This window comes from Polistes fuscatus, unplaced genomic scaffold (assembly GCF_010416935.1).
Source record: "Polistes fuscatus isolate 324 unplaced genomic scaffold, CU_Pfus_HIC Scaffold7, whole genome shotgun sequence".
NCBI lineage: Eukaryota > Metazoa > Arthropoda > Insecta > Hymenoptera > Vespidae > Polistes > Polistes fuscatus.
Window position 1 is genome coordinate 5,775,310 of NW_025113151.1, and position 12,346 is coordinate 5,787,655.

Consider the following 12,346-nt stretch of genomic DNA (forward strand, 5'->3'; position numbering starts at 1 on the left):
CAAAAAAAAATATTTACCGCAGAACGGAAGTTCTTACCGGTAGTGTTGACCTTTTCTGATCAGAACCGGATAAGCTTATGATAATAAACTTCAAACGTTAACCAGGGTGATTCACTAACTCTTGCCACCAAGATTGCTCCGAAAGAGTGATAGTAGCAGAAAAGTTTATAGAACAAAAGTTGCATGAAAAATTCGGGAGTATAATATGACGTCAGTTATTTTTGCTAGGTTTAGTCGCTTCCGAGATTTAAAGATCACGTTTGTTTTTTAAATAGAAGGTACTTATTTTCTGATAGCGGCTGTCGTGGTAAATCCAACGATATGCAACATTAAACATAGTAAATATTTATTAAATACAGCGTATTCATCAAACCTGACTATGTCCGACTGTTTCGTCCTTTGTCGGACACCCAAAGGATGACGCAACCCTGACGCACGCACGACGCAAGCACAACGCGGAGAAACTGTACCGTGGCTGACTGGTTCGCTAAACTTGACCTTTATTAACCTTCAAATACCTTAATGTTGCACATCGTTGGATGTGCATATTATACTCCCGAATTTTTCATACAATTTTTGTTGTATTAACTTTTCTGTTACTATCATACTTTCGAAGCTATCTTGGTGGCAAGAGTTAGTGAATCACCCCGTATATTTGCATAAACATTGAGAAAATTATATTGCATATTGTCTCATACGAATAAAATAACGTCCAAATGCAGTCATAAAAGAATGAGCATTAAAATAGAACAAATGAATTTGAACACATTGTTGAACAAAAGTTAATTAAAAATTGAATGACGAACAATAATTTATGGAAGAAAGAAAAAATAAACAAAAATTTCTTTTCTCTTTAATACGACATACCAAAATACGAAATTGAACAAAAATTTAACCATATTGTATTTCAAACGATTAAATATAAATATCCAAAATCGCAAAGTTTACAAAAATGGACAAAAGAAAATATTTAAAAGTCACGACACGAAGCGTGAAATTCAATAATAATAAGAAAATGTAAAATTGATAAAAGTTGCGAAATTTAAACCTTCGCTTACGATATCTTTCTCTCGATACTCGAATAATAACTGCATAGTAAGCAAAAGAAATCGAAAGAAAGATAGAACAGTGATATCGAAGTAGAAAAAACGTACATTTAGTCGTACATAAAAAAACAAAAAATAATAATAAAAGATAAAAAAAAAACCATTTAAAAATGCATTTACCAACGAGCAAGGCAATGTGTGTCGGATTTGAAACGTCTTACAACGGCATTGGCAACGGCATTGACAACAGCATTGACAACAGCATTGAAACGACGTTTGTTTTCCTCACTCACATCAGTGGCGCAGTTGCTATACGAGCGCCCCGTTTCCTTCTCCGACGCATCATCGATCGCTTGGACGCCCATAACCTCAGTGCTGTTTCAAACGTGCACGTCACACGAGCACGATCTCGCGTTTCCTTTTTGTTCCCTAAGTATTTAAAAAAAAAAAATGAAAAAAACCATCCATCTCTTCCCCACCCTACCCGCCCCAACGCACCTTAATTAAATTTAAAATTTCGTCTTCGCAAAAAAATACAAACGACATTTTTTTTGTCATCCCTAATCCTTGCAATTATTGTTTTTCATTACGTGAAAAAAAAGTGACAGGAAGAGAGAGAGAGAGAAAGAGAGAGAGAAAAATTCATAAGCTATTCCTTCAACCCTTTTGACTAACCCCCACCCCGTTTTTTTTCTAATATTTGATCATCGTCGAGAATATTCCCTGCAGTGAAACACAGTGAGGTTTACATATGTCAGTGAAGTACAAACGTTTTTCCGAATATCAACTGCAATACTTTTTTTCAAGGTACATGTATAATAATACTTTTTTTTTAACCATACTTGCGTCTTGAATTTAATTTCCATTACGTTTTGCGTTGTTGTTATTATTTTTTGTTTTTGGCCCTTTTTTTCTTTTTCTTTTTGTTTTTAATAAATAGAATTAAAATGACGGGGGATGTGATGGGTGAGGAAAAACCTCATGGCCTTTTTCCCAAAGGATATTTTGCAATATTGTCCATGGTATCTGGCCAACGCCCCCGTGTGAAAAATTGCACGTTTCCTGCACTGCAGTTTGTTGATGAATTATTTCCTCTCTTATATATATACATGCACGCGCCCACAAACTTAGCTACACATGCACATCCTATATATAAATATATATATACGTATAAATGTAGTTAAATCTCGTGATAATCGCAGGCGCACGTGTAGGAGCCATCATCGATTAGTAAAGTTTTTAAATAATCTTATGGTATATGTATACTTCTCATATATATATATGTATAGATACACTCATGTGTTGTGACGAGACAGTTAGGAATCCCAGAAAGCGCGGTAATACGATAAAGTATATATGGGCAAGTGAGAGGGTCGATGGCTACGTGGGGGATGACGTCGAAGGGTAGAAAACGACGTTTATCACTCACACACATTTACTTCCCTTTTTTTATACCTATATAGATGCATCATCCACCTGTCTTTCTTTATTTTACGCGATACGTGCTACGTTTTAAAAGCAGACGTATTCGTATACATATGACATAAAAGAAAAAGAAATGTATAGATTTTGCAGGAAGGTACAATATTTAATACGTACAAATGTTCATATGATAAACGATGTTCGATTATATTTAAATTAAAAAATAAGTCATTTTTAATGTTATATATGGTGTTTCAAAAATAATTGTATATATATATTATTGTTATATCACATTGATTTATTTATTTATTTTAATAATATTGCTATACTTTTTGGTGGCATAAAGAGGTATATTAAAAAAAAAATTAAAGATTCAGTTAGGATATTAATTTAGAGTACAAAAAAATTGATTGGATATTCAGCAGATGTATTACATAATAAACCTAAAATATAAAATTCCAATGTTTTATAGTCGCTAATTTAATTATTGTTCTACGAGAAAAAAATTACAAACCGGTAACGTGATGATTAATTTATTTTTTATTTTAATTTTTTATTTTTCTTAAATATGTAACTCGCATTTCCATGCACGTGAAATCAAAATTGAACCAACATAGTATATTGATTTACGCTTATCTATTATTTATGCGTTTACAGATGGTAGATAGATAATGTGAAAGTATAAGCTGTTGGAATTGATGCAACGTGTTTTCAACAATCCAATTTATTCCTCCATAATTTCAACATGATCGTTCAGCATACTAGTCGGAAATGACAAGATTATTACTGGCTTAAGAAACTGGCTAAGAAATTGTTAAGTCATAATCTCAAAGTAAGTTGAAATTATTTTAAATTATGCAACACTTTACTTTTCTATACACGCAAATCTAACGTTAGAAATATTTTTATCTCGTTCATATTTCAATATTAACTAAAAAAAAATTTAGATTAATTAATTACCATACAAAACATTAACATAATCACTTGTATTTGTTTCATGTGAAAAAAAAAAGAAGAAAAAAAATAGGAAATGGCAGTAAGATTGGCGTTATGATCATTAGAAAGATCATCAAACGAGTTGAATGATCACTATAAAAACAAGTCTAACGGTGAAGAGAAGTGAAAAGAGGAAAGTGGTGGGGGTAAAGGAAGAAACACGAATGATCTTATCTCGTCGTGAACGAGCGCATTTTCAGCGCACTAATCGACAGAAGATTCGCAAAGAAAATCACAGTGATCGTGGACGTTCAAGGTTATCGATAACAAAAAAAGAATTGACGAATAACTGTGGACCGATACGTTGATAATCATGGATAAAAACGATATCCTGGTTAATCTTCATTATTTACCTATCATACTATTCGTTTCCTTGCCATCGGTATTCATAGTCACGTGAGTTCATTATTTTTAAAATGTTATTATGATAATAATTTATAATTGAAAATCAAAGTAAATAATAAATTTAAAATTAACATAATTTTCTTCAATTTACATTTAAAATTAATTCTTTCTTTTTGTGAATGAGTTGAGAATGAATTCGAGAATGAGTCCGCGCGCCGTTACGCGCGATATAAAAATTATTAATTTATATACCGAAATAAATATATGAAATATTTGTTTATTTTAATATTATCATATTTTTTATGGCTTAATTTTATGTACAAATAATTTCTTTAATATAGAGAATAATTTAATATAAATAATTAATTTTATGAGATAGGTGTGTTATAAGAATAATTTTGTATTATTTTATTATTACTATATTTTTTGTGGCATAATTTGGGGTATAGAAAAAGAAATTACTTTATTTTATAGGAAGACTTTAGAATAAAGAAAAGGTAAGTTAATACCTTTCAGCAGATTATCAAATAAAAACAAAACCAATTTCACACACAATGAAGTTCAGTTTAACGGCAGATTAAACAGAAAATGTAACAAGATATATTTTATTTCTAGGTATATCATAGCTGTATTATCGGATCACGTAGAAGCAGGATTTCCTTACATCTCAGACGTGGCAACCTCAGCACCAGAAAGTTGCATATTCGCTCAGTTTATGAACATGATCGCTGCGCTCAGTAAGTAAACCACATTACTATACTTCGAAAGTGTAGTATGCATGTATTTGTCGTACTAAGAAGAAATAAAAAACTGTATAGATTGTATTATCAAACGGATGTTATCATTCGTCCTGATTTACTTTCATAGTGTGCCTCGTCATCTACATAAGATACTCACAAGTGAAAGAATGTACCAGCGCATTTCGTCTGCAAGCGTCTTTACCAAGATGGAATTATTGGGCCTTGATTCTTGGCCTAACGACTACCCTAGGTGTCTCAATTGTAGCTAACTTTCAAGAAACATCGGTCCTTGTTGTACACATGATCGGTGCATTTTTATGTTTTGGTGGTGGTACCGCATATTTTTGGACACAGGTAATATTAACATAAAAAGTAATTCAAATTAGTATATTAAATTATTGTATAAAAAATCTCATATAATTAAATATGTATAATATTATTATCAATATTAGTATTAAAATTTGTAATAATAAATCCTTTTATTATTTTATTTATTAGGCTGTTTGTTCATTCTATTTGCATCCACTGGGATGTTCATTAAGAATGGCCCATCTACGAACAGCTTTATCAACATTTTGCACAGTCTGCTTCTTCATCATATTCATCACCGGAGTTTTAGCAAGTCTGGCATATAAAGGTCAGCTTGAAACATTTATCAAACTTGTGTTGATGTAAATAGTATAAATTCAATAACAACAGTAAATCATAATGAATAAATCCTCGTTGATAATGAACTACCTCGTTGTAGGTACCAATCCTCAGAAATGGTACAGAGCTGACGGTGGTTGGGAACTTCACGTTGCTAGTACTGTAACCGAATGGATTTGTGCAATCGCATTTTGTTTCTACATTTTGACGTTCACTGATGAATTTCGTGACATTAGGATGAGCCATCCAAAGGTGATATCTCATAAAAATTAAACGAGATTAATTAATTACAAAAATAAATCATAGTCGAGTGAGTATCAACAGCGATATTAATCCCGTCAATAATCAGTTGAATCTCACTCGACTAAAGTGATCCAAAAAATTCAATAAAAACGTTTGATGGCTCATAAAGTTAACATTTCGTTTCAGATCGTATGCAACTTCAACCGATTACGATCAAGCAACGAGGTTTTAAACGAAAGTCAAACTTCTTCGTTGTACCAAAATCAAGGAAGTCCAACAATCACCTGATCCCTTAATGGCAGAGGTACCGGTGTTTATGTAAACCTGCTTTCTCATTCGCCAGTTGATACACCATGTCCTGGATATCGATACCGAGAAAACAGAGATGCATTGTTAGATGATGTCGCACCATTAATGGCTACGACACCACCTAACGAGAGAAAAACTGATGACCTCTGCCCAGTACAAATACACGTGCATGATTCAGCAATCAGAGAACGTCGTCGTCAAGGATTGGAAAAAAGAAAGGAACGTGAAGAAAAAATGAATGTAGCTCAAGAAGACGATTCTCATCGGTGGATCGACTTGGACGATAACGCCCTTGACGGTTATATACTAATCGATGACGGTTGCATCGAATCGGCAGTGATTCATCAAGAAAAGAACTTTCCTGACTTCGACAATGACGTAGATTTCGACGATGACGCTGGTAGTCACGGTAATTATAAGTCAAGTATACTAACTAAACGACCTTGGACCAGACAGGTTGACTCCGATCTTGATGATTCAACCATTTATCCACTCGCTAACAGCCATGGCAATGCTTACCAAGAGTCCAGTAGTCATAACGAATATTCAAGATTATATACCGAACTTTCGGCTAAAAAGGAAGCTGAAGATCGTCGTCGTCGACGTTGTCATCATCAGGAAGATGGCGAATACGCTATAGCGAATAGTCATGGCGATAAAAATATGTTGGGTATTAGAGGACGTACTTGTAGCGAGAGATTAGAATCAGAACGTCTTTCCTTGAGAAATCCTAAAACTGATGTTATTAATTACGAAATAGCTAACAGTCATAGTAATTATCGTGTGTTTTATGATAGCCAGACTCAACATCAGGATATCCAGCCTAATGAATCCTGGAAAGATAAGTTAGACAAAAATCAAGACTCTACTAACAAGGTTGAAGATAAAAATGAAAAATCAACAAATTCTCCTCTCTCGAAAAAATTAGATAACAAATCGGAAGACACTACTTGTGACATAGAACAATGTCTGGTACAAATCGAAGAGAGTTTATTGAACATCGAACAAAATTTACTTCACGTTCAAGATTTAGACTTACCTGAATTAAGAAATCTTCTTTACAAGAGTCCAAGTATCGAGAGAAGTTTATACGAGATGCAGGATCTTCTTTACGCTGATAGTATCGTACCGGTGATAAAAAGAAACAAATCGTTGTCTCTGGAATCTGAGGAAGATGAAGATGAAGATGAAGAAGAGGACGAAGAGGAAGAAGAAGAAGCCTGGGTCGAAGAAAAATTAACCATCAAGGATGACGACGACGAAGACGGTGACGCAAATCCTTGTCCTTCCAATGGTGGTTCCAACGAAGAATCATCGGACACTGCTAATCAAGACGAAAACAATCCTTCCAAATCAATCGACGATCAAACGAGTAACGACTGGGTCAATGAAAACGCTGATCTCAAAAATGAAACCGTCGAATCAAACATACCAATGGATACAGCCAAAGCAGTCAATTTCGTTCTAAACAGTTTAGGAAAGACACCATCGAGACGTACAGTCATTGACGAAAATAAAGAAAATATTAGATTATGTTGGTCAGAACCAGAAGATCCTACGGTCGATTATAATTTAAATAATTCCTGTTTGGAAAAGAAAATTCATTGTCAAGAAAAGTGTCACACCAGGACTAACTCGCTCGATGAAAATTCATCGTTCAAGGATACAGAAGTTATAGACAAGTATACGAAAACTTCATTGCAAAATATATTCTTCGAGCACAAGAGTAATCGATTGTTGAAAGCTTCGGACAAGGCCAAATCCGATGGTACTTTGCAAACTCGTCGAGACAGGTCATCATCTTCCGGTCGAGGTGAACAAGGAAAGAAGAATAAAGAAAGAAGAAGAAGAAGATCTTCGAACGAAAATCGTCTTATTGGTTTTGACGAAAAAACCGAAGATTTTCGTAAGAAGATTGAAAGCATGGTGTCACATCGTAGATCAACTATTTCCACTTTGGATTATCATAGGAAAACAACGAAAACGTCTACGGAATCCATTGACAGAGAAAGATCACGTTCCCGTGATAGATCACCTAACAGATCCTCTAAAAGGATTTCTTCGTCGATGGAAAGAATCCATGAGAAGGATTCCGCTAGTGGTAAAAATTGTGAAAAGAAAAAAAGAAAAAAGGTATCGGGTAGATCGCAAAGTTCATCGGACAATGCTCTCGTCCCAAGCAAGTTGATATCATTGTCCTTGTCTCTGTTATTGGCAGCACTTTTACAAGCAGTGAGATGTCTCACTGATCTCGTTGAAGATGCCTTTAGATCTGTCAGTTATGACAGAAGTGGCCTATTACAATAAGGACTTGTTCGAATTAACATACACTTGTATGGGTTCCATTGTTCTACAAAATCTCACCATCGATATCTCAATATTCCACAATATCTAGTTCCCTTAATTATAATCATTAGAAAATTCCCTAGATTTACTAGAGATTAATCAACGTCATAATCATTATAACTTTCGTTTCACGAAATACATTCGATCGAGTAATCGCAATTTTTGAAGATATTGATGAAAAATGTCTCGATGTTAAAATTGCTATTTCTTACGATACAACGAATAAGGGCTGAAATTGATTCGAGTGATATTTAAAGTACGAGTGAAATTCGATATTCATATTTGCCCTGATCCTCATGAGTAAAAACTATAAAATAATATCATTGCGCCATTTTACAGTGTTCGAGCAATATTTTATTTAATCGACGATTTAATTTTTTATTTACACCAATCACAATTATGTGTTATCAAATATAATTGATTTATATTATTATTAGTTCATTTACAAAATTAAAGTTCTTGTCGTAGTAAAAATTACTATGTTTTGATGAATCATTGACAAATTACTCCATCAAATCATTACTCATCTCACATAACATTTAAATTAATTTGTCAATGATAAAACTTTACCATTAAATTATCTAATAATTAAATAATTTATTTTTACCGTTACATCAAATTTTACAAATAATTAATTAAAAATTAAATCAATAATAAAAAACAAAATATTGTTCAATGCCCTTAACTCTAGTGCACATTTCTGGAACAACGTGTTTACTTTACCATAATAATAATATCAAATCAAGAGCCAAAAATATCATAAAAATATTCGATTCTAATGATATCGAATCCTTCGTAAAAATAAAAAAGTTTCAAGTAATCGACTCGTACACATTCGATGTGACAAATACTTAGATATGCATACCGCCTATTTTTTAGATCATTTTGTTTTTCTTAAATTTCTTCTTTCTTTTTCTTTTTTATTATTTTTCATAATCTACGAGGCAAACTCTACCGTCTATGATCGCAATCGTCCCACAGCTACAGCTGCCTTCTGTGATAAACGCTACGCTTTCGAAATCTACGTAAAGACATTTAAAATAAAAATAAAAATACACATTTTCGGAAATCGAGTATCGAAATTCATCATTGTATGTCGAAGGGGAACGGATGTCTAATTTTTTTCCTTATATATATATATACTTACATATATGTACATAAATATATAAATATATATATGCATGAAAGTAAGTACGTACGTACGTATGTATGTGTGTGTATGCATGCATGTATGATGGTATGGCCTAGATTCGACTTAGAACGTGAGCGAACCAAGTGTATAGAAAAGTTTCGATTGAGCATTCAACGTGACGAGGAATGCTAGAAAGGTGCTAGAAAAAAGAAAAAAAGAATAAAGCCTAAAGTGGCTTTAAAAATGGCGTAATGTGAACAAAATTGCGATTCACTATGTTAAAGGAGAGTGACTTGTCTATTGTAAAACGTGTGAACATTCCTATATTCTTCCTTTTTTCCTACGTTAAGAAGAATAGAAATAAAAAAAGATAAATAAAGTGAGAGAGAGAGAGAGAGAGAGAGTAAGAATGAGAGCGAGAGTGAGAGAGAAAAAAAAGAGAAAGATAGAGACTGTATAAGTCAACGAGAAACGATAAAGAAGGACAATAGAATGATGATGATTTATCGTACGAGCGTGATCAGTGACTATAGTAATTTCACATATTATATATATATATTATGTGTGAGTGTACGTTCAAAAGTGCCTAAATCATCGCGTATAATATACGAGGTGCAGTAACTATACTTAATTATTATAAAGAAAAATAACGAAAACAAAATTCAACGCCTACTTAAGAACATACTTTAAAATTAAGCTCCATTTTTCAAGATGTATCATTGCTGAAAAAATAGAAGAAAAAATAATATAAAAAAAAAATGAAATAAAGGAAAATTGAAAAAAAAAAGATCAAACTCAAGGATAAATAAATAATTAAGCAAATAAATAAATAAATAAATAAACGAATAAAAAAAAATTCTGTCAAGTACTTTTATCAAGTAAGACAGTCAAATATACGAGGAGAATAGAAAGTGTAACTTGAAAGTCATGCATGTCGTGTCATGTAAGTATACAGATAAGATCGGTAGTTCTTTTCTTTTCTTTTCTTTCCTTTCCTTCCCTTTTCGTTTATTTTTACCTCTTCTTCTCGCATAAATTAAATTTAATCAGACAAAATTCGTCTTCTTAAACAAACGCGCCGATAATTATGAAAGTGTTCTAACATAAGTGGGGAAAAAAAAATAGAAAAAAAGGTAATTTTATCATTTACTTTGCTATTAAAATACATTTTAATATAAAATAAATCATAAAATAAATGTATGTACATATCAAATAAATAATAATTATGAAAGTGATCCAAATCAAGTAATATTTTAAACTAATTTTATAATTTATTTTATATTAAAACCACCATTTCTACAATATTATGAAATTAATTTTTATAATATTAACATAAGATTTATATTAGTACATTTTTATAATTCCCTAGCGCGTATATACAAGTATATATACGTTAGTATTAGTATATTAGAAGATATTCGTTTGCACTATCACGAAAGTGACGAGAGATTAGCCCGAGTAACAGCTGATACCTATTACCGTTTAGTACCCAAAGATAGTACCGGTAAATTGCAGTCTCAGAATAAGAGAGAAAGAAGATGAAGGGGATTGAGTAGGGGGAAGAGATAGGATGACAGAAAGAGAGAGAGTGAGAAGGAGAGAGAGATCGTCGAATCTCGATAAGATATGCCATTAGGTTCTATATCTTGTTGGTGTGACCTTGGAATACCAAAGTAAGCTTAAAGCAGGCAAGATAAAAGATAGGAAGAGAGAATGGGAGTGAATGTGAAGGAGCAAGTGGGAAAGAGAATGGAAGGAGTAGTATACCGACAGCAAGACGAACGAGCAAGCCTGGAACTTGCACTAATAGAAAATGGATAATTGATTCCCGGCCCCCGTTGAATAGCGATCGCATATCATCGATTATATGAATATTTCGTGGATAACAAGAAATTCGAACTAGGTTTTGATCATCCTAAACTTTACCATATATGATCAATAATCACGTATATTAAATATATGTAGGTTTAGGTATGTTCGTGTATATGTATAGATATTGGGGAACAGTTGGTAATATCTCTAAAATAATTCCAATGGAATTCGAAGTAGTATGGTTAGCTCGGCTTTAAACACACACATATATAGAGAAACCACGTAACTAAAGAGATATGTATGTACGTATGTTTGTGTATATGGCTAATACAGGCTCGTAAATTATCGTCGATGCTACGTAACTCTTAGTGGAATATATCGAATTTCCTAATACGTGAATTTAACGCACTGGGACCATACGTGTGTGTGTGAATAGGTGGGTGAGTGGATGTTAGGGTTGCTTTAATACATTTCCTAGCCTTTTCATCGTTTAATCATTCTGACAATGAGAGATAATCCAAATTTGATGATATCTATAGGATGACACATATATGTATGTATTTATGTGTTGGTTAGGATCCAAAGTGATTTGATGGTTTAAATAAAGAAAGAGAGAAAATAAATTCAAATCGATTCGGCAGGATTGAAGTGCCTTAAAGGAAAAAGGGATCGAGTGAAGATGCAAGTAAACTCAAAAGTCCTTTTCGTTTTATGCTATATGTACATATGTATATAGATATATGGGAAACAGTAGTTGTACAGCTTACTATGTTGCACTTTGGTATACAGTACTTTCTTACCCTTGAGTTTCCAAGTACTTTGAAAACAGAAAGAGAAAGAAAGAGAGGAAACTTCTCTGAGAAAGTTGCAATTTGCAAAGTACACTTCCAACTCGATTGCTAATTTTCGTAGAATTAAAGTCACGTCTTGTGCATTGAAGATAGTTATTTGTTTTAATCGATATAATAATTACTATTACTTATTAGAATTATTACGTTCTCTAATGAATGTAGTTATTTAAATAAATACTTAATATTATATTTACATTTTATTATGAAATTACAATTTGTTTCTTTTTTTTCGTAGAAGAATTATTTTTCTTTTTGAAAGAAAAAAAAATTAGAAATATTTATTTGATTAAATAGTTGAAAGTAAAGAACAAACATTGATTTACACGTATATAAAGATTTTTCACGCGGTTCGGTACACACGTTTTTTATTTACAGTTTGCAAACATATGACGAAGAAAAAAAACGTTGGTAATGATCCGGTGTAAAATCACTTTAAAATATTGAAAAATAACATAC

The 12,346-nt window shown here is 32.5% G+C and overlaps 1 protein-coding gene across 1 annotated transcript; it reads left to right on the plus strand.

The window, feature by feature from the left end:
- The first annotated feature begins 1,632 nt into the window (after nt 1-1,632).
- Nucleotides 1,633-5,950, plus strand: LOC122523884 (DNA damage-regulated autophagy modulator protein 1-like). The gene is made up of 8 exons (XM_043645831.1): nt 1,633-1,853; nt 3,126-3,300; nt 3,482-3,860; nt 4,425-4,546; nt 4,677-4,903; nt 5,048-5,186; nt 5,298-5,449; nt 5,627-5,950. The coding sequence occupies exons 3-8, from the start codon at nt 3,778-3,780 to the stop codon at nt 5,726-5,728; spliced, it is 825 nt and encodes a 274-aa protein (XP_043501766.1). The 5' UTR covers nt 1,633-1,853; nt 3,126-3,300; nt 3,482-3,777; the 3' UTR covers nt 5,729-5,950.
- The last annotated feature ends 6,396 nt before the right edge of the window (nt 5,951-12,346 follow it).